The sequence below is a fragment of the Oreochromis aureus genome, linkage group 13 (assembly GCF_013358895.1).
Source record: "Oreochromis aureus strain Israel breed Guangdong linkage group 13, ZZ_aureus, whole genome shotgun sequence".
Classification (NCBI taxonomy): Eukaryota; Metazoa; Chordata; class Actinopteri; order Cichliformes; family Cichlidae; genus Oreochromis; species Oreochromis aureus.
This window is the reverse complement of record NC_052954.1, coordinates 22,819,740-22,846,029: the sequence shown is the minus strand read 5'-3', so window position 1 is coordinate 22,846,029 and position 26,290 is coordinate 22,819,740. Positions and strand designations below refer to the sequence as shown.

Sequence of the window (26,290 nt, the reverse complement as noted above, 5' to 3'; positions counted from 1 at the left end):
TCTTTTTTTTCTTTTTTTTTTTTTTTTTTTTTTTGCTGCCGGTGCTACTCCACTTCATTTTGACTACCTTCCCCAGATTTATTTATTTGGCCTGACAGATTTACATACCAAGTGTTGCCACCTTCTGTTAAATGAAGGGTTGTTATGGCTGTGTGTCAATTCACATAAGTCTTCAGTATGTGAAGAAATCACCCTTTTCCTTATGTGTTTTTACTTAATCGGTGTAAGTCACTAATGTTTTGACACAGGCTGCTATACTCTGTCATATTTTTTTTGAAGGGGGGGGGGGGAATCAGGTTCCACATGTTTTATATTTTTTCCTACAGAAGCCATAACAGTTTAATAATAAGCTCTAACACTCTGCAGCATTTCAGCCGCCATCACTATGCTTCCACATGTTCAAAGACGATGGTTGTCGCTTACTGTTAATACCTTCCCTTTCTCTGTCCTCCTCCTCCTTCCACCTGTCCCTTCACGTTACAGGAGCTGCTACCTCTTGTGTTGTCTTTCGAGCTCCCTGCCATCATGCAGTCTGACCCCAGCTCGCCCACTGTGCAGCACATCTCGCAGACCTACAACCTCACAGTCTCCTTCAAGCCCCCGACACGTCTCTATAGAGCCACAGGTGTTGTTCGCGGCTCACAGAATAATGCCAACGCAGTCAAGGTAAGAAGGATCTCACGGTTTAGAAGTGACTGATGGTCTGTGGCATTTGAGGGTTGTGTGAAACAGATGGTCAAGGCTTTTTGTTACTTATTAATAAGAAAATTGTGGAGGGAAAAATGCACATTACAACTTCTCAGAGACTAAAGCAATAAAAAAGTACGACATTTAAAAACACATGAAATGCATGAAACCAGCAAATGCTTACATTTTATAGCCAGGAACCAGTGAATATTTGCCTGGTGACTCATTAGTCTGTTTTAAGCATTTCCTAATACTGCACCAGCTGTATTAATAATTTAAACTCTGTAACGTCACCTTTTTACTTTGTGGCAAGTGGAAAGGCCAAACAGCCCTTTTGTGTCCTGTAAAATATGCTTGAACTCTGACCTCTGTACTCCTCAGTCATTTCAGTGCTGTAATATTTTAGTGAATCCCCACCCATTTACATGTTGAACCACACACCAAAAAAAGGGTTTCCTGAGCCACGCGTTAAGGCCCACCAACACTTTCGGCATGCCTCACTTTTCTCATATAAACCGCTTCATTACATTCGGCACCACAGGGGCAAGAGAGTGCTGAGAGATTTTTGGTCACTCAAACTGGACGGCTGCTAGTTTAGGTCTCCACTGCAGGGGAGCCTGTGTCCCACTACTGTATCAGCAAGTCCACGAACTCCCCTCGAATGAAACTGTACTTTAAATTAGTCTCTGAGTTTCTTGCAGTTTTTTTTTCTGCTGCTTGTGTATGTTTGTAATCATACTGTATGTTTCCTATATATAAACATACAGAGATGTATTTCCTCAACAGGCATCTGGCTTAGGATAGTGCCAGGGAGGTTTCTCATAAATCTCTGCCAAACAAATCATAGCCACCATTCCCCCGCCCCACTACCAAGCTTTAGTTAACATTGAGTTAATTTTAGTTGGCCAACAGTTGCGTTTTGCATATGTGCTTTTCTGTGTTCATTTATTCATCAGTGCCAGTGCACATCTATTTGGATTTGTATGCTCGTGTGCATTTGTGTGTTCCTATGTACAGAACATGTGTTCATACGCAGAAACGTTGCCCCTGAGTTTGCGGTAGGTCTGAGGGGTCAGTCAGGACTGGGAAGCATGCCAGATGAAAGCTGAGGGATCGAATATGTATGCTATGTTGTGTGGTGGCGTGAGACCCTTAGTGGTTTTGGCAATTCTTAAAGGTGCTCTATGGATTGTTGTCTTATGTTGGCCACAGTGTGCGGATTTCTGTAGCAGAGGAGAAATGACATACTTTACAAGGCCAAGGGATGGCTTGCAGAGACGGCAAAGAATGAGACTGTTAAGATGGCCAGCACAGTTAAAAAATGCAATAATTTTCATTGATTATATAGAAAACATTGGTGCTTTCTCTGAGAATTTAAGCAGCTTTGCTTTACTGCTTTGTTAAACAATTACTTTGTAATCTGGCCTGCATACTGCTTAAAATGAAATGTTGTTTTAGCTTCTGGTTCACTTATCTTTTTTTCTTTGCAAGACTAACATTTCATCACATCTTTACTTTATTTAATATGCACTGTTTTATATTCGTATTAAAAAAAATGCAAATTGCTAGTTATAGTCTTGTATTCTTAGCAAAAATATTGCTGTCTTGCAACGAGTATGCATCCAAAATGAGATGCATTATTTAATATTCCTGCCTGAAAAGTTAAATCGATGAATGGATTTGCGTTTATTTCGAAGTTATCAAAGGCCACAGTCAAACATTTACTGCTGGTTCCTCATGAGAGGATTCACTGCTTCTCTAAGTGTCTTTGTATTATGGATTGAATACTAAACAGTAATTTGATAACTTGCTATCATAGACAGAGATTTTTTTTTGTAATGACTGCACTGAATATACACAAATGTTTTTTTACATAAGCTAATAGCACCAAGACACATTCAAAATCCAAGTGGTGATCTTGACAAACACATCTGCTTACCATCAACACATTAACACATGCTGAAGTTAGCTGCTTGGTTCATTGAGACTGTGGATGCCAACACAATGAAATCTATATTACTGAAGTATTAGTATAACCTGGGAATTGCTTTGAATAATTTCACAGGTTGTCTCTGATCTAAATCTTATGTGACTTTGTGTCCTTAATTTGTAACTACCATATTTCTTTAAACACAGATCTTCCATGGGGAGGGCTGGATTGGCAATTATAAAGGAAAGTCAAGACAGCATTTTGGGTGCAATTTCAGGAGGACTCAAGTAGAAAGAGGAGCCATTCATAGGAAGACTAAGATGAAATCCATTAAAAGAGCTAAATCTCAAAGAATGATCAGATGGCTATCATGCATAACAATTTACAGCAGGGAACATTTTGCTCCTTTTCAATTGCCTCAGCAGTCATGCGAAGAGTTTTCACGGGACAATGTCCTGTACAATGCTCAAAGAAATTGCAAAATACCCAAGAGCTACATCTGAGACGACGTGCCTCAGTTGGCATGTTAAATGTTAAAGTTCATGACAGTCCAATTAGGAAAAACGCTGAACAAGTATGGCTTATTTGGGAGGCTTGCCAAGAGAAAGCCTTTTCTCTTTAAAGAAAACAGGGCAGTGCAGCTTAGGTTTGCAGAATTTTATCTGAACAAACAACAAGACTTCTGGAAGAGTGTTCTTTGGACAGATGAGACGTGATCTCCAAAGTGGACATGTCTGACTAAAATGCACAGCTCCACGTGTGATCAAAGCCAGCTGGTCAACACAAACACCCCATACCATCTGTCAAGCACTGGGGTGGAGGGGTGACGATTTGGTCTGGTTTTGCAGCTACCTGAACTGGGCACCTTGCAGTCATTGAGTCGACCATGAACTCCCCTGTACAGCAGAGTATTCTAGAGTCAAATGTGAGGCCATCTGTCTGACGGCTAAAGCTTGGCTGAAATTGGGTCATGCAACAGAGCAGTGATTCCAAGCACACCAAAAAATCTGTATCAGAATGTCTGAAATGCTGTGGCAGGACCTTTAGGATGGCTGTGAGTTAAAGAATGTCTGCAAGCTGTGAACTGAAAAAGCACTGTAAAGAAGAGTGGGGCAAAACTCATTGTTATTGTGTAAAGCGTCCTTGCGTTTCTTGAATCGTGGGATTTGCTTATTTTTGCACACGACTGAAGAGAATCCTGTGAAAAAAGGTTTGGGGTTTTTTTTTGTTTTTTTACTTTTAAATCTGTAATTGGTGATTATCCTGTGAGCTAAAATATGCTAAAATATATGTATGCATGTTTTCTTTTGTCATCCCTGTTCAGAGAGGTACAGCTCTGCTACTGGAGCACCTGGCCGGTAGCCTGGCTAGCACTATCTCAGTGACCACCCACCTGGACATCGCACCGCAGCACCACCTCTTCATGAAGGGACGAAATGGCAGCAACATCAAGCACATCACCCAAAGGACGGGAGCCCAGATCCACTTCCCTGATCCCAACAGTCCCCAGAAAAAATCCACAGTCTACATTCAGGGCACCATTGAATCTGTGTGCTTGGCACGGCAGTACCTCATGGTATTCATCTTCTGTGTGTGTTTAATTTATTGACAACTGAAAAAAAGAATGTTAAACTGCTAAGCCAGCCCCTTCCAACTTTGTTTTTGTGGTTAAGAGATGGCATTTGCGTTATATTCCTTACATGTACAGATTCCACATACTGTGTGGTAGCTAGAATGGATGCCACTGTTTCATCAGTATCATCATGGTATGTGTGAATGATGCATGGGTTTTCAGATGTGAGTTAGGAAGTAAACCACGATTGCCTTGAGGGTTTTGAATAGCCTTGGGAGAGATTTGCTTGGCTCTACTCGAGCTGCTGAAATGTCTGTCAGATAAACAAGAATCTGTAACCGACTCAAGGTTTGCACACATGGTTCATAGCTGCTACATACCTGCATGTAAGATGGACACGATTAGTTTGGCTTGACTTCTTTATGTCCTTTCTATGCCTTTAAAAAAAAAAAAAAGGAGATCCTCATGGTAATGGGTTGACCTGCTTGTGTGGTAGATTCTAGTGGACTGGATATCAACCTGACTGTAATTCAAAGATTACATTAAAGTTTGGACCAAAGATAGCACCTCATATTTAAATTTCACTTGGTTAAAATGCTCAGCGGTCATTCTTGTCTTGTTTCCCATGACCGCTGAGGCTACCCGAATCTTAAATTACTTAGGAGTATAATCAGAGGTCTGTTTCAGATATGTGTAAAAGTAATGGCTGTTTAATTACTGTTGGCTTCAGGCTTCGGCTGAGCTGGTGTGTATATGACATCTCAGCTGTAAACAGCTTTGGCTTTCTGTTTGGACATCCATAATGTGGGGCAGTAATTCTGCAAGAGCTGCCTTCTCTTTGTCTGCGGTCTCCCAGTTGGCCCCAAAGACATTTAGCAAATGCCAGAGTTGTTTCAGTGACTAAACATGACTTTCTTTTGGAATTGAAATGGGACACACAAGAAGGAGCTTCTTAACTGTCTTACGCTGGGGAAGAGTAAAGAATTTTAAAAAAACAGATTAATAAGAGATGAGATTGAGAAGAGAGGAGAAACAGAAAGCAATGAATGGGAGAGGATCATAGGCACTGTAAACTAGATGCAGAATAGGCATACAGGAGTGGGAGAGGCCTCCTTCTCGCGGTAGTGCACTGTGTGATTTGGCTTCTCCTAGCCAGACTATAGATTATAGCTCCAATCTCAAGCCCCGTCAGAGCCAGTCTGGCTCTGCTCTCTGCTGCTAATTACACCCACTCACAATAGGAGCACTGTCCAGCTCTCAGCCCAAAATATAGATGTCTGTGGTGCTTGTGGTGGTGATCATGCAAAACAGATTGCTGCTGGCGGAATTTCCCAAACTCAGTGTGGGATGAATCCAGCACTGAATCTTGTATTTATTGGTATGACCAACTTGCTCTACAAATGGTATACTACTACTGAGAAACGGCTTATATTACTGGAGCACCAGTGCAAACTTGCAAGCTTTTCAAAGAGATTGGTGTGCAGCTGACATAAGAAAATGAACGTTTATTACAAATATGTATTTATTTTGTCTTTGCTCCACAGGGCTGTTTGCCTCTGGTATTAATGTTTGACATTAAAGAGGATATTGAGGTGGAGCCCCAGTGTATCACAGCGCTAATGGAGCAGCTGGATGTCTTCATCAGTATCAAACCAAAGCCAAAACAGCCCAGCAAGGTATGACTTCAGGCCCACACTCACACGGCACGGAAAGTTGGGATTTCAGGCACTGGTACTGACATGGCTTTGGGAAAGGCAATTTAGTCTTTAAGCTACAGCTACTTCTATGCAAACCAAAATATTTTAACTGCTTCAATGGATTGTCACAAAGTGCTGAAACCTAATGACTTTAGTAAACCCCTGATCTTGCCTTGAGCATCATCATGTGGTTAATCTCTTTGGTTTCATGGCAGCAAATCCAAAGAATGGGTTTAAAACTGTTTCCAGCTTTAGAGGATGCATATTGTGTCTACAGTGTGTTTTTAAAGTGATCGCGATCAGCTGTTTTTGTTTGTTTCTTTTTTGGGGGGGAGACTCTTTGTATCCTCAATAGTCATATTAACAGTGTAGTGTTATCGCACCATAAAGAACATGGAAACAATTCCAAATGCTGCATCATCTATGGCCTATTAAGCTGGCTTTAACCCATTTAGCTCACAGTCCACCTTTATAGATGGGCTTTCAAAATAAACAAAGACCAACATCAAAATCAAGAATACTGTTATTAGCATCGGATTTACTTTGAGTTCAGTGACATTTAGCAAATGTTTGCATGCAGACACATCATTTTTATTATAAGCTTAAATGATAAGCTCCTAGTGTTGTTTAAATTAAATAGTTATGTTTCTTTAACTAGGAAAAATTGTGTATCCAGGATCATGCCTTAACATTTCCAGTGGCATTAAAAATCATATTTCTAGAGGATATATTTACACACACATTCATACAAGCAAGTTATTCTATGCCTAAGTGCTTTCTATCACATTCACACTCTGACGGCTGCATCAGGAGCAACCTTCCAATTAGGAGATGAACTGAACCACAGCAGCTCCTTAAATATATCCCTTCAAAGTTTTGACTGTTGCATGTCAAAAGAGCATAATAAGACACTGGCTAAAAAGTGATCGGTGGCTGGATAAAGTACAAGCAATGCACTCTGTAGAAAAATTAGCTCATTTTTTGAGGACTAAAGCAGGCACCCATAGGAAACTGGACCAAATGTCTGTTTGTCAGAATGTGTGTCAAAGCACTAATTTCTATAATATTATGAACATAGACTAGAGAAAGTGTCCCATGTTATTACAGTGTGTTTATTCTGCTGTCAACTTTTAGTTACCAGGTTTTATACTTCTCAATTTTCTTCTTCTCAGAGAAAAAATAGGTAAAAAGTTTTGGTTTGGAGCAAATTTTTCTTCTTTATGCATTTTACACTTGGGAGTTTAATCTGTACTTGACAGAGTAAGGATTACTTTAGGAGGCAGTGTACAGACACAGTGTTGAGTGTCCCCCTCTGTAACACTAGCTGTGCACTCTGTATTGACCGTTACAGAGCTCCTACCAGGCAAAATAACCAAATAAGAGTAATGTATTTACTTAAAGAGAGGAAATATTCCACCACAGCTGTTTGCTGCTCATATAGTTGCACACAGAGTAGATATAGATTCTGAAGATGAAGCATACAGAAAAGAACCACTTGCTTACATGAATAAATGTTACACAGTGCCAGCATGTTACAGCAATGATAAAAATTATAGCATAAAAATCCACCAAATATAAACTTTTATTTTTTTTTTAGCACTGTTGCTTCACAGCAAGAAGGTTCTGAGTTTAGACCTCCTGGTTTGTTTGAGTTTTTGTGTAGAGTTTGCGTGTTCTCGCAGTGCCTGCGTGGGTTTCCTCCAGGTGCTCCGGTTTCCGTCCACAGTCCAAAGACACGCTTATTAAATTAACTTGTTTTTCTAAGGTGGCCGTAGGTATTTGTGTGAGTGTGTGGGGTTATCCTGTGATGGACTGGCAACCTGTACAGGGTGTAACTCATGCGTTGCCCTGTGGCAGCTTCAATGCACTCTACACCCCTCCACCCACCCACTGCAAACCTGAACTAATTAAACGAGTAACAAAGTGGATGAATGGCTTAACCTTCAGCCAGTCTCATAATTGATTCAAGCAACTGGCATATACTACACTCAGTTTCCACAGTGTCTTATCTTAAGAAGTCACAACATGTGTAATAGACTACATTAAAAAAAGCCAAACCTCCAGTAAACATTAAAGTTTAGATGAAAATGTGTCCTTAGCTTTTCCTCCCATAGAAAAACACAGCTGCTGTCCTACTTGTTCAAATGTAGCGTCAGAGAAGGGGAAAAAAACGACTGCTAGAGAAACAAATAAGCCACTGTTCCATTTCAGTTACTTTCCATCAAATGACAGCATGACATTGAAGTAAATTATGGATTGCCTTGTCATATTTCATCACTGCTAAAACTTAGAAAGGGAAAAACTGGATCCCTGTACCAACACAGTGAAGGGTTTTGGCAAGTCAGCATCTGCCACAGTGGGGAATCGCAGTCTCTCCTCTGCACAGCCTGCCATGCATGTTTCATCTGCTGGACAGGGCCACTCTGTTTTTTTTTTTTTTTTAGTAGGAAAAGCTGAAGCATAACAAAAAGTAAGTGGCTTCATTCTTGGTAAATTAGGTAGAAATTTGGAGTTAAGCTCAATGACCTTTAATTAAATGTAGCTTCTATTAGTGAAATCTGTTACTCAACCTTTGGCACACCTTTGTTGTATATACAATTGATCTAATGTTTATAATAGTCTGCTGTTGTACACGTAGTATTCCTAATCATATTTCACTGTTTGGCCTCAACCTGACCTGCTCATCAAGGTGCCTACGTCCCACCCTGAGTCAGGGCTCAATGCCCAAACCGGACGGGCCTGCAGGGACCGGTGTGGAAGTGCCAGTATAAACACCGACCCAGCCCAGATCCTCTTAAGAACCCTTCACTTAAACATTTTAATGAGGTGACAGCAATAATCCAAAAGGCCAGTCCAAATGGGTGCCACAGCCTGTCTGCTTCAATCACTTTGGCAGTCCTGTAGAGGAGGGTGTGCACGTGTGTCAGGGATACTCACCGCTGATTGGAAAAAAAAATTCAGAAGCTCAATTTTGGCAAAATGCAAAAAGCCTGCACTTTGATTTATATTTAATGTTTGGTAAGTTTGAATAAAGCAAGGTTTCCAGTCATTTCTTTCATTGATTCAAAATCTGATTGTGAATTTTGTGTTTTTCTGTTCTTTTTACGGTCTCATATTTTCTTCTCTCATATCAGACAGAGATATGTTGATCAAGAAATGCTGTCTCTCTCACTGTCTTTCCTCCCCTGTCTCCTTCTCTCTCCCACACTGCCTCAATGTTTATCCTTCTAATCTACCCTTAATTCCCTCTTCCTTCCTCACATTTTATGTTTGTCTTCTCCCTCAGCCTCCCTTTCACTCCCTATCTATGGTACCAACATTCCCTACCCTATCTGTCCCTTGCTCCTCCTCTTGCTTTTCTCTTCTGCCTCCTAGTTTCCTGTTTATTTCCATGTCCATCCCACTTGTTCTCGTTTTCACCGGTTTCTCATCGCCTCTTCCTTCTTTCTCGATCTCTCCCAGTCTGTGATAGTCAAGAGTGTGGAGAGGAATGCAGTCAACATGTACGAAGCCCGAAAATTCCTCTTGGGTCTCGAGAGCAATGGAGTGGTGTCTTCCTCACCCCCTGTGGCACTGAATCCCAGCACTAATGGTCCATCCCCATCTCTCATCTGCCCTGTTGGCCTGGACATCCTGGCCTCAGCTGGCCTGGGGCTGAGTAATCTGGGTAATGACAGTGTTTAACTTGCTAAGAAATAATGCTTTCTCCATGATTGGGGGAGGGGGAATAAGATGTTACCTTTTATTTCTTGCACAAAATGCAACAGATTAAATTGTATCGTGATAGAAGAACTAATATCTTCATGAATCAGTGTCATTCCCAAACGTGTAACACAAAGTATTCTCTTTTAGAATAATTTTCATTGGTTTACTGAATTGAAAAACACAATCGCCCTTTACATAAATCACAGCTGCTGACTCACTGCAGCAGGAGCTGTGTGGACGCAAGTCCAAATCTGCACATCTTTGATCAGTCAACCATCAGAAAATAACCTCGGTACAGATCTAGTTACAGCACTTTGAATGATTTATGAGTTTATGAATCACAGGATGATGAACGGTTCGTATCGTGTAGGAGTTTGTCTGCAGCGCTGACCTCAACATCTGAGCCCAACAGAGTCCAGAACTGTTGAGATTAGGGGACATTTTTGTTTCCATGGATGACTTTCAATTGGTTGTAAGAGTGCGTGCAGTGTATAACAAATCTTTAGTCACAGTTATCAGATTTTTGCATTCTTCTGATAAAAATTTTGGAGATTCAGTCTGTTTAAAAAAACAAAAAACAAACAAAAAAAACATGGAATTTAGGACATGATTTATATATCGGAGGCAGTCGGAAAGGCAGATAGGATAAGCTGACAGGAAGTGGCTCATTCCTGTAAGCTCTAGCTGGCAGTAGATCTGTTGCAATTTATCTGTTAGAAATTTAAATATAAATGCAGTATGTCATCAAACGGTAACCACAGCAAATCTGCATTACATTACTGGAATGTGTTTATTTTCTCCTACCACTGACTTGGACCATATGCGATAGTCAAGATGTTGAGTCTGTATTTGTGCTGAGAATTTTCTGTGATAATGGGTTTATTTTTGTTATAATTTTAGAAAACCTAGCACAAATGTTTTAGCATATCTTCTGTTAGTTTTGATGAGCATGTGTTCAGTTTATGATTGGATTGTCCCCCCAGAAAATGGGATTAAAGATTGGCTGCAAAAAAGCTCAGTGTGCCAGGAGAGTGCCCGTACAGTAGAAATCTTTTTCTGCTGTTTCATTTAAACCCAGGGGCCCCGGGTGAAGCTGTGGACGGCCACATCCTGGCCTTTAGTAATTGCTACATGCTTTTCTTCTTCAGATTACACACCAGTGTGCCAGAAGAATCCCTGGCCTTATTCCTGGAGCCAAAGTAGCCCCTTGTTAAAGCCACAGACCTGCTTCTTTCTGTTTTCATACACTGCGTTTGGGTTAAGACACCAAGCACCACATTGTTGGTGTTCTCGATACCATAGTTTTATTGGGTATGAGGACACACTAGACGTGTACTTATGCATCCATGACCTTGTAGAAATTTAAGAAATTCTTCCTCTCATTTGCTGTTGGGTTGATGGCAGTTTGATGGAATTCCAGTTAAATAGCTGGAAGACCAAGATTTTTTTCTTTCTTAGTGCAGCTTATGATTAGCTTGAAAAATGCCCTTTGACAGGACCACCACTGATCTATTCATATACTCTCTTCTCCTTTCTTTCCTAATTTCTTTTGGTTACCCTTTAGGTTTCCTGGGTGCAACAGCATCACACTCTCTCCCCAATTCTGCTGCCCCAAACGCTGTGCTGAACAGCTTAAACTCCTCCATGAGCCCTCTGCAGACCCCAAGCCCCAGTAACCCCACTCCTTCCGCCTCCCTCTGGCCCAGTTCACTCACCAGCACCCAAGGTTTGTATATAGTATTGCCAGTAGCTCTTATGTTAAACCTGTATTTAATTTATTTATTTTTTATTCACAAATTATGTGTCTTGATGCATGCTTGGCGTGAAAGAGTAAATTCCTTACAAATGTCTCAATCTTTATTTTATTTTTTATAATTTGGGTAATGTATAAAATGACAAAAAGCCCTTATAACATTTTTCTTATTACTTTGATATTTTGGAAACTTAAGGCTTCTCGTCTCAGCTGATGCTGCATCCTGCCACTCAGGCCACCCTGAGCAGCATCCTGCTGTCCGGTGTGCCAGGTTATACACCGAACACACCATCTCCTCCACCTGGCCTCGCCCCCATAGACAAGCAGCCCAACGGGGTCCCTGAGTGCACCCTGAATGGACATGTCAAGGTTGGGCCCCCACCAACTCTATACTGTATCACCTCGCTCTACATTTTGAATGACTGTGATAATAATTATTTTTTATTTTTTGTGTGGGCATGCACATGTATAGCACTCTGGCTCAGTGTATGGGAGGATAACAACGGCGTCAATTGCAGAAAATGTCTTGAGTCCAGCTCCATGTGACTCAGTCCAGGAAGCCAGTGGCCACAGTCCATCAGAACCACGGTCAAGCAAGTCCAGCCCGGACGAAGGTATTCCTCAAATCATTGCAGAGTGTCCTTGTCACTGAACTTCACATGTGATTTGTGGCTGGATCCATGCTTTCACATTTACACCTAATTCAGACCTTATCGTCTTAATACTGCAGCAGAAATTGAGTCTCATCAGAGCAGGCAAAGTTTTTCCAATTACATATTGTCCAATGTTGGTGTTACTGTTGGTTTAGGATCAGATCCAAGCACTCCTGGCCTTTTTCCTCTGGCATCATTAAGACATTTTCACCCAGTGATCTGCTGCTTATTATTTCCCCTCTCTCAGACTATTCTCCATAAACACTTGAGATGGAGTAAGTAACAAGTCATTAGAGTCACATTTCTTCACCATTGTTTAAACAGTTTGAACTTCACAAGGTCCTTTTGACCATGTGTACCTAAATGCATTGAGTTGCTGTTATGTGATACAAGTAACAAGCAGCTGAAGAGGTGTACCTAACAAAGTGGCGTGTCACTGTGTACTATATAAAATGGCTAATGAGAACAATATAAGATTAATTCTCTCTGCCAAGGGGGTCATGTGATTGGTTTGGTTTGTCTCAAGTTAACGCCCCTCTCCCCCAACCCCTCCCCGAGCCTGGTTCTTCCAGAGGTTTCTTCCTGTTAAAGGGGAGTTTTTCCTTCCCACTGTCACCAAGTGCTTGCTCAAAGGCGGCCACCTGAGTTTTGGGGTTTTCTTAATGTAAAGCGCCTGGAGGTGACACAAAAAAATTAGAAAAGTTATATACAGATTTTTATGAACATTTTTCATTCGTATCTTCACCTTTTTTAATTAAAACATTTAACTTGGCTAATAAGTCATTTTGAAAGTGTGCGCTTATTCACAACTGTTCACTTTTTGTGGTGAGTCATTTATAATAAACAAAGTCTTATGATTTATGTGTTGTTATAGCCTTGGACTGACAAAACGTTTGAGCTGTTAAAAATTTCGGCTCAGGTTTGTTGGACCTTAGCTTTGCAGACTTAACATAAATGTCCAAATCAGGATTTTCCACTTGAGATTTATGTAACCCTTAAACCCACTTTGAGGAAAATACCTTTATTGTACCCACGTTTTACTTCTCTATACTGTCCTCCTAACCTCATACGCTTTCTGACTACATTCACTGGAGCGGAGACAGATTAACTGCTGGTCTCCTCGCGGTTCAGAAAGGCCCTCGTTTCCTATGTGTCTTACACTCGCGGTTTTCCCCTCAAACTTCACTCTCACGCGTCTCGTTTTTCCCCGCTGTTTTTTAAGTTTGTCCTCCCCCGACGCGGTGTGTCCTGTTAAGTTTTCCTCTCCCTCCCTTACCACCTCCTGTGTCCCAGAATGTGTTTGCGCTGGCTTGCCCCGTACAGCTTAACTCCGCTGTGTCAGTTGAAGGTGTCTGGGGATATTGTTCAAACATTAAACCCCAAAGAACTTCATTTAAGTGGCTGACATCATATTATTTTACAGTATGCGATCCATGTATACTCACACGTGCACATCCTGTTGCACAGAGCAGGTCCTTGTTGGGTTAAAAGCAGAGAAGCGGATGAAAAACCACTATAATCACAGCTGGTGTGTTTTTAATTAATCTAGAATTCAAGTGAGACCTGTCACACTTGAATGCATGCACACATGCAGTACATATGCTCACAAGCTAAACATACTCATTCATACTGAATGACCCAGACACTTCTGAGTGCAGGCTGTGTTATGGTATAAATTGAAATTGATGAAACCTAAAGTATTACAGCTATTGTTGTCATTATGTGTATTTTGTCTGCACAGAAAAAAGAGAATATTCACAATTTGTCCGTGTTTATTCCTTCAGGCTCTGACACATTTGTAGAAGTGGGCATGCCCAGAAGCCCCTCGCACTCCGCTAATGGAAATGAGTTGAAACAGATGCTGGCGTCATGTAAGACATCATCAGGAAAACGACAGGCTGTGGAGCTCCTGCAGGGCACCAAGAACTCCCATCTACAGTATGTCTGAATCATTTATGACTTCTGTTGTTACTTTTTAGCATCTCTTCCAAAATCTTTTACAGATCATGCTCCTAAAGTTTGATAGTATTCTTTAAATTTTGATCTTTACAGATATTAAGATGAGCCCAGAAACAATGGGATAATTTTTATTTTTAAACAATAATAATGCATAAAGTCACAGACTGTCCCAAACTGGAGCAATGGCTACCAGCTGTGGTACATTATACACATTATACTGGACAGCATTGTTATTATAATGGCTAACTCTGTTTATAATAACCCCAGTACATCAGCTGTTTTTGAAATAGTGCAGTGGGATCCATCATCTTTCCCTTGTTTTTTTTCCATATAGATGCTCTGACAGTTGTGATGTTAATATCAAAAATGGCCAAAGTTTGAAATAATGAGGTCATCAAATGTGCAAGTAATCCCCTTTGAGCTGAAAACTCAGGCTTCAGACTGTTTTAACTGCTTAGCTGTTTAGCGTTTTGGCTCTGTTTGATGTCAGTCAGAAGAGATATCTTTCACGTGGTTATCTCAAGTACGCAGCTCTGGCTGTGTGAGCACAGAAACCCCACCCAGCTGATCTTCATATCTTTTGTTTGAGAGGGACAGCCAGTCAGAAGAAAGTTGCCTGAAAGGGAGCATTGTGTGTTGAATTGTGATTCATGCAAAATTACTCGAGTCCAAAAACTGTACTCTGCTGCTACAAATTTGAATATACATCAGCATTCATGAGAGCGAGCCCTTTTCCACGAGTAGCTGCTAGACACGACTCGGCTTTACTCGGTTTCAGTCGTTTTCCATTAGAATTGAGTCAGGCACCGTATGTGCCTGAGGTTGTAATAGCAAAGTCACATGATGTCATTTGTATGCAACACAAACGTAACAGAATAATGGAGGCCGTTGAGGCTCAGCCTATGGCTTTTTGTTAGACCACTGTGTTGGGGTTTTTTGTATAGCCATTTCCCTCATTGTCAAGTTTCAAAATTCGCCTCGGATCGCTTAGAACCCCGGCTGAGTAAGTACTAAAAAAGTACCTGGTACCAAAAATGGAAAATCCTTAAAACCGAGGCAAGTCGAGCTGAGTAGATACTAGTGGAAAAAGGCTAATGGAGATGCTAGTTACTGAAGGCCTTCTTTAACAACCTGAGTGATCACGCCAGCAAAGGACGAGCTAAAGAAAGGTTATTCACTGATACAGTGCCTGTTTTAATTCCAACAGTTCTGACTGTCTCCTCTCGGACACGGAGTCCAGCTCATCAGACAGTCCTGTGGCAGATAAGAGGGCACCGGGGAGTGAGCGGGCGGCTGAAAGGGCAGCACAACAGAACGAGAGGGAGAGAATCCGATTGGCACCTCAGACCTCCTTTGCCAACATGCACACACACACACACACACACACACACACACACACACACACACACACACACACACACACACAGCTAACATGGAAAGAGAGGCCATGGTTTTATTGGCTTTAACCATCTGTTGAATTTTACAGGCTTTTGACTATGAACAGAAAAAGCTGCTGGCAACTAAAGGTGAGTTGACATTTTTGTGCCATCAAATAGTGCAATCAGTGCCATTAGCAGTGTGCCCTATAATTTAGTCCCCTGAAAAAAAATCTTAATTTATTTCTTTAGCCACAAAAACATCATTACACTAAATATTACTTGGTGTCCAAATAATTCTTTTATAGAAACATATTTGCATCACTGCTTTTCTGTATTCGCACAGCTATGTTGAAGAAGCCAGTAGTGACTGAGGTGCGCACTCCGACCAACACCTGGAGTGGTCTGGGCTTCTCAAAGTCCATGCCAGCTGAGACTATCAAGGAGCTAAGGAGAGCCAATCACGTCTCATACAAACCCAGCATGAGCACGACATACGAGGTCAGACATAAATGAAAGTGTTTAACTTTGGTTATCATGTTCAATATCTTAGCATTTACTTATATTGTGTATATTATAGGAGACATTATTTGCCTGATTGTTGTTTTTAGTAGACAGACGTTTGTGCTCTGTATTGGGATGTACAGAATTCAGTCTAAACTTGTTTCTTTTTGGCCTTCAGGGTTCCCCACTGCCCTTGTCTCGATCCAGCAGCCGAGAAGGCGTGGGGAACGGGAGTGACTCTGACAACTGGCGTGAGAGGAACGGCACCAGCAACGGCCTAGCAAGCCACACAGAGTTCGCCTCAGCTGTCAGCAGCCCAAAGAGGAAACAGAACAAATCCGGTCAGTAAATTTTTGCTGTGGCATATTCATTACACCAACTCTTCAAATAATGATGCTGATTAACAATGAAATGGAAGAGAACAAGTTAAAGCTACAAACCACATTTAAAATGTCATTGTGAGCACTCTTGCCTCTGAATTTGATTGATTTGCTTGTAAGAGTAATCAGTTACTTACTCAATATAGCACTCAGGGTTGGCACGTTAGATAAAGTCTAGTGAAGCTACCAGTCTAGTTAATCTGCAGAACAGATGGTCTCAGTCAAAATGGTCCAAATTTTCATCTCTTTAAGCTAAACATTGTTTCATTACCTGACTGAATGAAAGAAATGTCTCTCTTTAAAATATCGTGTAGCTGCAGAACATTACCTCAGCAGCAGCAACTACATGGACTCTATTTCATCAGTAACGGGCAGCAACGGCTGCAGCCTGAATTCGTCTCTGAAAGGCTCAGACCTGCCCGAGCTTTTCAGCAAACTGGGCTTGGGGAAGTACACGGACGTCTTCCAGCAACAAGAGGTAATCCCGATTCTGAACCAACTTTTTATCGTGCAAGCTTTCATCCTCTTTCATTAGTGAAGGTGGTTTAACTGTAGGGGTGGAAGTGTGGGTGTGCCAGACCATTATTTCTGTCCAAAGTGAAATATCCCAGTCATTATTTGTTGTTGCTATGTTACATTCATAGTTCCCCCTTTAATTAATTTTTCCTTAACAAGCTGTGGAATTGCATTCGTACATCAAATATTGCTGCTTGCGTGGCAGGAAGGATATTATGTACATGACCATTAGTCTTGACTTTTATGTTTGAAGATCTTTTCTACATTGAGGTTGTGTTAAACTGGCTCGTTGCTGCTTCTAGATTGACCTCCAGACATTCCTGACACTCACAGACCAGGACCTGAAGGAACTGGGAATCACCACCTTTGGTGCCCGTAGGAAAATGCTGCTCGCTATCTCGGGTATGGAAAAAAAAAAAAAAAATTCAAAAAGAGCATTCTCTTGTTATATTTTATTTTTCTCTGCCTCTGTGCTGTCAGCTGCATGACACTGCAAATAAAACATTTGCATAATAACAGACAGCGCAGAGATACCCACGTTGGTCTTTTCCTGTGCCGATAATCACTCGTACCAGCAGGAGCTTCATTCTGCCAGCTCACCTTTGCTGAAGGCAGTTTCATTAATGGTTTTTTTTATGTTTGTTGTTTTGGCTGAGTGGATCCCAGCAGTGCAAAAGATCAATAATAAGATCATATCTCAAAGTTCATAGGTGGTTCTTGTTGTCAGCATGCTAGAATAGAAGTTAAACTGGTCAAATTTCTGAGAGGACATGCTGCAGTAATTTGCAGCAGCAGCAGCAATAAATGGGATTGAAGCAAATTCTTCTCTGATGAGCGTTTCGGCATTTCCCCAGCTGCTCCAGCTGCCTGTGTCATGCTGATGCAGACTCTTCTTCCCTGTTGTTACACTTGATCTAATGTGAATGTGGTGGGTGTCACACTTCATTACTGACCTCATGTTTTTTGGACATTATAATAGCCTGCATGAGTTAACCATGTCTGTGTTGGGATCATGAGCTTTCTGTCATGGTTATTGTGTTAAATGTTCAGTTCACAAACGTCTGACCAGAGTCAGGGTTGACAGTGAGGGCAATGAGGGGAAATGTCGAGGTCAGCACTATGATCATTAAGGAAGCAGAGGGATCCAAGGCCAGGATCGGTTTTGCTGCCTGTCGCCTCAGCCAAGTCGAGGTCAACTTTCATCTCCGCTGACCGACTCTAGAGCTTGAAAACTGCATATTGCGCATCTCTGTCTGTCTTTCTGTGTTTTTGCTTCTCATAAAAAGATAGAATACCAGTCAAGGCAATCCAGGTTTTAACTTCCTGCTGGTGTGCCAGTAAAAAGAGCTGCTGGAGCGAGCTGCCTGTCTCCAGTAATCATACTGAAGGTTTATGCTGGCACCGACAGACTGCGGCTATCATATGAATAACTGAGAGATGCCAGGGTGTTCTTGAGACATTTTTATGAAATGATTTTGTCCAAACTGCTGTGTAAAACCAGATGGACACAAAGAGGGGTTTTGTTGATCTGAGCAATTCTGTAGTGCTTTGAATCCAATTTTCTTGTCACTGTAGATCAGTGAAGGCTGCAGAGACATGGCAACATTCTCCACGGTTATATTTATTTTTACTTTGATTTGCTGCAATTCCCATCGCAACAATGGAAGTTACCCCACATTAAACACCATGTTTGTATCACCTTTGCTGCTCCTGATGTTTTGCGGTTGTCTTTTTTTTTTCCTGCCCACAGAACTAAACAAGAACCGGAGGAAACTATTTGAGCCACCCATCAGGTCCTCCTTCCTGGAAGGGGGTGCAAGCGGCCGCCTCTCCCGCCAGTTTCACGCTGAGATGGCCAGCGTCAGTGGGCGATGGTAGGCGCCTCCAGAGCTCCAGTCATCGGAGAAGCGTCCATAAAGAAGACCAGAGTCTAGCATCTTAGAGTGGCGTCTAGGTTTCAGTGGTTGTTTACCCTTTTTCAGCTTCAGCTGAATTGAGACTGTTCACAAAGTTGCATTGCCATATAGCGCATATATAAATGCATTTTTTTTTAAAAGCCATAGTTTTACCTGAAGTGCCAACAACAACAAAAAAGGGATTTCTCAGATACATGAAGTTCAGTGTTATTGCCTTATAAATCCACTAGTCTCTTGTTGAGCATTTATATATGAAGGGTGTGGTTTTGGTTCTGTCCAGTATTTCTGTCCACTTTTTGTTCAAGGGAACAGGCAGAATGATTAGTACATCATTTTACACATTGGTACTACCTGCATTTGTATTATGCTCTTGTATCAGTGACATGCACTTTAATAATACTAGATTTTTGCCTGTGAGAGCCTTATTCCTTAGATTGAAATAACTATGCATTTTTTTTATTGACTTAAAGCACAGATGCATTTTCTACCAAGCCAAAAGTAAGCACTTAACCAGTGACATTAGCACAGCACCAAATGAAGTAATAATAGGTCAGCGCATCTAAGCGGTGACTTGATCAACTTTAACACATAAACCAAAGTAAATCTCATTGTGACCTTTGACTCCTTCAGTGTTTCGATTGGTGGACATTCCTCCGAGATCAGTGTTTGTGTTGAGCATCGGTTTCTCTTTCTAGACGAGACAAAAATAAGTATTTTGTATTCATTTTGCATTATGATTTTATTTTTTAGTTTTTATTACCATCTTAGGCAAATGAGTGGAATGTTTATTGGTAATCAGTTTACATATGTATTTTTTTATATTTTCATGAATGAGTTTCTATGATTTTTGTTTTGTTTTTTGTAATTAGTTTGCTTTTAAGTTTTAGTTTTATTTCCTGCCCTTTAGTCTCTGGAGCCATAGCATGGCTGTGCTTTTAGACAGCAGCAGAGATGTGAGACAGTTAGGCAAAGCTTTGTAGGCCTCTTTGATTGTGTCAACAGGCAATTTTCTGTGGTTTTTCTTCTCTGTTTATAGTACTTGGTCTTTTGTTTTATCTTTTTTGCCAGTCATGGCCTCTCTGTGGCCCCTTCCGTGTGCCTTAAAACTCCCAATCTGGTCTACTGTGTATCTGAAACTCAGTTGGAGCAAGGAGAGGAGGCCTGTTAACAGAACAAGGCCTTGCCTTTAATAGTGAAACGTGCCAATATCCATAACTCGTTTTTTCAGCAGGGAGATATTTCGTTAAGAACACTAATATTTTGTTCTGACCTTACTTTCCAGATAGGAAGTGCCATCACACAAAGAACCAGTTTTCCCACAGCCAACATGGTCTCATATGAATAGTTCTGCGAGACACAAATAGAGAACTAAACTCACCAGAAGGACTGCGAGATCTAAGATGAAAACAAATAAAAATCTGGTATTTTCTACTATCAGTGATGTAATCTAATATCCCCAAAACCTGGTTAAGCAGTGTTTAATAAAGTAACAGAATTATGCATGCAGCGGCAGTGTTTATCACCAGAGCTTGTGTTTGCTCTGTAGCCCTGGATTATGTTCAGTCATGTGTTTTTTGAAAAGGAAAACATCCTTTTTTCCAGCAGTTCATTAACTTTGGATAACTCAAATGTTTTTTGTGTAATGTTCTTAAAATATGTCTGAGCATTTAAACTACAAGAACATCCATCTTCCAATGATGGGAGCGTTTTTCAAGTGCAATTCAAAGCCACTTTGTGAAGTCATTTTTCCTTTTTGTTTATATTTGCAGTACAGTAAGTGTAAAAGCTAAGACTGAGTAATATTCTTAGTTTAAATGAACAAGACCTGTATAAACTCTTAAGGTATGTACAAGACACTTCTGAAAAATTCTCATTGCAAGTGCGTAAACGTTTATCTCAGCAAATTTAATTATGACAGTAGCAGCAATCCTCATATCATTTCAAAGAAGTTGATCATTTATCACCTCTTGTTTTTGTTTTAATTTACAACGATTTAACACCCTCATTTTTAACCACTTTTCCGTCCTATCTCGCATCCTATCCTATCTGACTTGAGCCATTCTCAATGTGGTTGTCAAGTTAGTAACACTACACTAAGTGATATTCTGACATGGTTGCTTATGCAAACCAGGTAAATTCTTGTTTTTGTTTTGTTTTTTATTGTTTTTGTTTTGTTTTTTTGAAGTCTTAAAGAAGATGAAGAAGGCTAAAGCTAATGTAGAAAGGGATTCTTTATTCTACAAGGAAACCCGGAGCTGGTTTTGCTCCACATGGTACTACATTTAAAAAAATAGATAAATAATGTTGAGCACTGATTCTCCCAGTGCTGTGACTCGTGTTCCTGCCTAGCAGACATTTGTTTTCATCCTTCACTTTTTTTTGGATGTGTTTGCTCGGAGGGCAATAGAGGTTCTTGTCTCATCAAGTGAATGTTTCAAATTTATATATATTGCCTTGATGATGCATGTTATTGCAGCTTGATCACAGATCAGTAAAGGGACTCACCAAGTCAAAAGGTTTACTGCTAGCTTGCCTAGTCTTTGCCCTTGATTGAATAGTTTCACAATTATGTCTGATTTGTTGTATTAGTCATATTAATGTTCCCAAAGGGATTTATTTGAAGGAATCTTTGTACTGCAATCAAATGGTACATTTATAATGTAAATGTAAACCACTAAGGAAATGATGTATAACATAACTTTTGTACAACTTTTCATTTTTACAGTCATTGTTTTTGCGTGAGAAACGTACAATTCTGCACCATATTCCTGAGATGGATTCGTGCATAAACATTGCCATGTGGTCAACGCTCTGTTCACTGTGGCATCTGTTGATGCTGTTGTTATTCTAACTGTATTGTAGTACAGATATAAACTTTTCAGAGAATCTGTCAAGCAGGCAAAAAATGTTTGTTCGAACATTCAAATGATATTATGAAGGTAATAAATGTATGCAAACAAAAGCTCCTTTTGGTTTTGTTTCCCACATAACACAGAAATGTCAAGTTTTGAAACTTTCTCAAGTAAAGTCTGAAGCTACCAGGCTGTCCAGGCGCACGGTATCAGTGCAGTATTTCTAGAAAAGGGCGGTTAAACATACAGCCAGAGGGCCAGAATCAACCTTGCAAAGACTCAAATCCAGCACACTGGAAGGCTTTGGAAAAATTTTTTAGACTTTTAACTGTATTTTGATAAATTGTAACACTTTTCCTGCTGGTGGAGAGTTCCTCACAGCCATTCATACTAAATCAAAGTAATTAACTAATAGATAAACAATTAAATTACAGAAAAATTCCTGTTTTTTCATCAACTATAGACGTTTGAGTTTAAAAAAAAAAAAAAAAAAATTCTGTAAATTTAAAAAAACATTTCATAAATATGGGACAGTCTGGACAGTGAGCTACCAGAATCTTTTTCTGTATTTTGCACAGTCATGTAGAAAACCTGAGAGGTACTGTTGAAACTGCACTTCTTTATCTTGTATTAAAAGATTTCAGATTGAGTCTTTTTATGTTGACAAAAAGGAGTTTTACTCATCCGACCCACTTTCAGATCAAAGTGGCCTTCAAAGTAAAATGAGTCTGATGTCCCTGTTCTAGTGCTAATAAAGCTTATAAATGGGACTTGATCGTTCCTTTATCTGTATTAGCTGCCCTGGATACATACTTTATTTGTAATTTTGACCATCAGAAGTTAGTTAAGATTAGGCTAAAAAAGTTTAAAAATACTTAGGCCTGGTTTAGGTCACCTAAACCTTCAATTAGGTTATGTTGCATTAGCCTAGGCCCATTGGGGCTTCCCATCGTGCATCGAGTCTTTCTTCTTTGATCAGCTCTTTTCACTCGGTTTATCCACGACTTTGCATTGCATCATTAGTTATTCTCTGGCTCTCTTCCACACAGTCTCCCACCCCTCACACCCAGCATGACAGATGGCTGCCCCTCCCTGAGCCTGGTTCTGCTCAAGTTATTTTTCCTGTTAAAAGGGAGTTTTTCCTTCACACCGTCGCCAAGTGCTTTCACTGAAGTGACTGTTGTTGCGATTTGGAGCTATATAAATTTAACTGAAGCTAATCCTGCAGCACTATCCTGCAATTACTTGGTGTGTCTGTTTAAAGACGCATCCAAAAACACATTCACATACTGCAGTTTGAGGGTAATGTGCTCGTCTAACCTGCACAGCATCTGCTTAATACAACAAAATGAATCTATAACCAATGAGGATCTGCAATATAAGACACACTTGAGAAGAAAGTTGTCTTCTCTCCTTATAAACAGGCTACTGTAGTATGTGAACAGAATTTATTTTCTTTGTTTTGCATGAAAGTACTGCAAATAATACATTTCTGCACGACTAACTGCCAAAAAACTGTTCACATCCGAGAAATAAAATATGGGTTTTTGTGAGATCTCAGTCACAAAGTCAGCAGTGACGATGCTTCTTGGTTAATATGAGAAGATTAGAAAAACTATTTTTGCTTTGCAGAGGGAAAACCTCAAGGGGGCAGTATTGTCACTGAAAATGACATTTCCCAAGTAAAGCGTGGAAAATGGTTACTCAGCAACAGATTATAAAATGTAAAGAAATTATAAAAATAGCATTTTATTCGTGAGAGACTCTTTGCAGCACAGCACATTGTCATTCGCCACCTCTAATACATATCATAGCTGTAATTTTGAAGTTAGTTTGGGAAATGTTCAAACTTCAGAGAAAATGATGTGTTTGCCTGTGGTTGTTTGCATATTCCCAAAATGCTGTATTTTACCTGACATATGGAAAGTGATTCAGTTTTCAGTCGTTTTTTTTATTATTGCTCCCAAAAAACATCTCCAGGCCTCTCTTCTGATTATGGCAGCAAATTAATGTTCAGCTGTTCGCCACATAGACCGAGGGAGTCACTCATCCATCTCAAATGAGCCCTTTAACAGGTGGTGCCACTGAACTAGGTCTGTGGCAGCTTGTGACTCGTTCACTTTCTCCTCCTCTGTCATTAATTTCCACAGGTGCTTTACAAAGCACAGATGCCTTCAGGTTTCTATAACATCACAATATTGAATGGGATGTAAATACTGGTATCTACAAGTGAGAAACTCACGGGGTAATGTGTAGGAAGGATGTTATGAAAATATTCATTTTGCTGTCTGCTGCCAATTGCTGACATGACAAACGGATCACACCTATAATTAAATCTAGGTCTTATCTAAGAAAATGGTTCCATCATGAAGCGAATGTATCTGGATTCGACAGAAACAAATTCACCTGCATTTAATCTCATAAGGATATTAGAGCTCTAGAGAAACGCTATTAGTTCCAAAATATCAGAGTCTATTCAATCGCACTATGGATAGTTGTGTGTGCAGCACAGTTGGCAATCATTCCCTTTGCCCAGCGTGACTAATTTCAATTTCATGTGCTATTGTGAGAGACAGGGTGAGAGAGAGACAGCTAAATTGCAGAGAAAGAATTTTTTTTTATCACTAACCAACCCTGCATTTATTCAGCATCCTGGCAGCATCCCCGTCAAAAGACCAACAGAGTCCACAGCTTCACATATTGTTCTCATGGGCAGCTTGCCTCTGCAGGAAAGGTGTAAATTAGAGTAACTGTGACTCGGTTGCTACCTCACCATACCTGGCTCTTATCCAGTGGACATTATGGTCACGGTGGCTGATAAGTCTAGCTCTTTTCCTGTGAGCTCATTCTCCATCATATAAAGTGACCCGTATGTCAGAGCATCTGCATCACCAATGTTGAAAACTGTCACAAGACCATTTCTTTCTACTTTGCTTTAAGGAGCCAGACTAAATTGTATTTTTTCAAGTGGTCTTGAGCAATAGGTCTCCAGGTTTTTTGAAGGTCTGTCAAAGTTTTCCTTTCGGAAACTGGCTGTTTTTTCACCAATTTAAAAAATTTATTTTTAAACATTTAAAGGTTTTAGTATTTTGTTGTAAAGGATTTTGTTATATTAGTCTTGAAAGGTCCTATACAAATAACGTTTCTGTTATGTTATTTTAGTTTGGTTAGCTTAGAGGTTGTAAACTATCATTCCTGGAAAGCAATGACAACAAAACCCACCTGGCAGCACCTCAGGTTTATGCTCATTTGTTTATTCTTTATTCCATACAAGCGGAAATAAAAAGAGATTATGGTTTCATGGGGCGGTTGAACTGTACCTCCACAATTTCCTGGCCAACTAACAAGCTGAAACTTTCGCATAATATATGTGCAAGTCAAAAAACAGGCATGCCTTAAAAATGGGGATTGTTGGTTAAATTAACAAAATAATATGATTGCATTTGTGAGCATTATAGACGATGATAGGTGGGTTTGTCTTTCTTCAGTCAGATGGAGGAAAGCTGCTCTTCCCTGTTTCCAGTCTTTGTGTTAAGCTATAGTTAATGAACCTCTAGCTCTGCAGCTATACATGTTTATCCTTCTCGTGTGAAGCTCTTCAGCAAAACAAATAAGCTTATTTTCCTTCATGCTTATCCTGCATTGCACACCCAATTAATTCATTTTATTAATAACATTTGGACCCGGCTTTTAATTGGTCTCCCCTGATTTCATTGTGGCCTTTTGGCGTATAAATGAACTTCATTTGAATTTCATATAATCTTAGATAAAGTGGAAATGAACTGGGGCCCCAGAGACACACACATAAGCACAGATCCATTATCAATCAAGCTGCAGCTACACCGAGGCCAGACTTCACACTGTAAATCAATGACATGCTTCATTTGCTGCCCTCAAACACCAGATAAATGTCTTTGTGGTATGATGTGACACACACACAACCACAGTGATGACTTGGTATTGTTTTCTGCAAATGTAAAATGCTCTGCCTATGTACTCCGTATTCTGCCTCATAACTGACCTCTGAGGCTGTGTGTATGTGGCTGTGTAAGAGATGACCAACGATGCAGTATGTGTATATAATTATAGAGACGTCTGCATATGGATCGCTCCGCCTTCTTTATCACTTCAAAATTTTCACACCTATTTGATCTGTTTTCTCGCTGCACCTTTCTCCCCGCTATTTCTCCATCTGCCACTGTGTGCTCACTTGGCCTCTAAACACAGCAGAGGGAGCAAATGAGAGTGGACTGCCAATACAGAGTACACTATGGCCTATAGCGTGCACACACAAACATACACTGCACGGCACTGCAAGATTTGGAGTGGAGCACAAGAATGAGAAAACACATGAGAGGAAAAAACGGTAGACAATTGAGAAAGTATAACTGAAGAGGCAAAAATATTAAAGGAAGAAATGGGAAAAGATTTGGCTGTGTGTGTGTGTGTGTGTGTGTGTGTGTGTGTGTGTGTGTGTGTGTGTGTGTGTGTGTGTGTGTGTGTGTGTGTGTGTGTGTGTGTGTGTGTGTTACACTGCCTTCCTTCATTCTCCTGCAGCTCTACTGGAAACACTGATGCTAACACAGGACGACTCACGCTGGAGGGGATATCGGTGGGTGGAGAGATGGCGTGGCGGAAAGGATGGATGGAAGTAGAATGAGAAGGAATCCTCCAGAACTGGTCAGCCACATCCCTCCCCCTCCCCATCCTGCTCCTCCTCTCTCAAAGCAGATCAGCACAGCAGGCAGTGGAGGGACATAAGAGGGGTGGGGGGAGGGAGATAGGACAA

At 40.5% G+C, this 26,290-nt stretch overlaps 1 protein-coding gene across 1 annotated transcript in view; it reads left to right on the top strand.

Annotated features, from left to right (window-relative positions):
• The window catches only part of LOC116322250 (protein bicaudal C homolog 1), a 57,608-nt gene extending 35,997 nt beyond the window's left edge, over positions 1 to 21,611 (top strand). The window contains exons 7-21 of the mRNA XM_039621819.1: positions 484 to 666; positions 3,942 to 4,193; positions 5,735 to 5,866; positions 9,350 to 9,554; positions 11,157 to 11,318; positions 11,542 to 11,714; positions 11,818 to 11,959; positions 13,783 to 13,936; positions 15,165 to 15,321; positions 15,441 to 15,483; positions 15,680 to 15,834; positions 16,016 to 16,178; positions 16,532 to 16,695; positions 17,036 to 17,135; positions 18,484 to 21,611. Of these exons, the coding sequence (XP_039477753.1) occupies positions 484 to 666; positions 3,942 to 4,193; positions 5,735 to 5,866; positions 9,350 to 9,554; positions 11,157 to 11,318; positions 11,542 to 11,714; positions 11,818 to 11,959; positions 13,783 to 13,936; positions 15,165 to 15,321; positions 15,441 to 15,483; positions 15,680 to 15,834; positions 16,016 to 16,178; positions 16,532 to 16,695; positions 17,036 to 17,135; positions 18,484 to 18,611 (2,313 nt within the window). The 3' untranslated portion in view covers positions 18,612 to 21,611. The remainder of the gene's footprint in view (positions 1 to 483; positions 667 to 3,941; positions 4,194 to 5,734; positions 5,867 to 9,349; positions 9,555 to 11,156; positions 11,319 to 11,541; positions 11,715 to 11,817; positions 11,960 to 13,782; positions 13,937 to 15,164; positions 15,322 to 15,440; positions 15,484 to 15,679; positions 15,835 to 16,015; positions 16,179 to 16,531; positions 16,696 to 17,035; positions 17,136 to 18,483) is intronic.
• Positions 21,612 to 26,290: the final 4,679 nt, after the last annotated feature.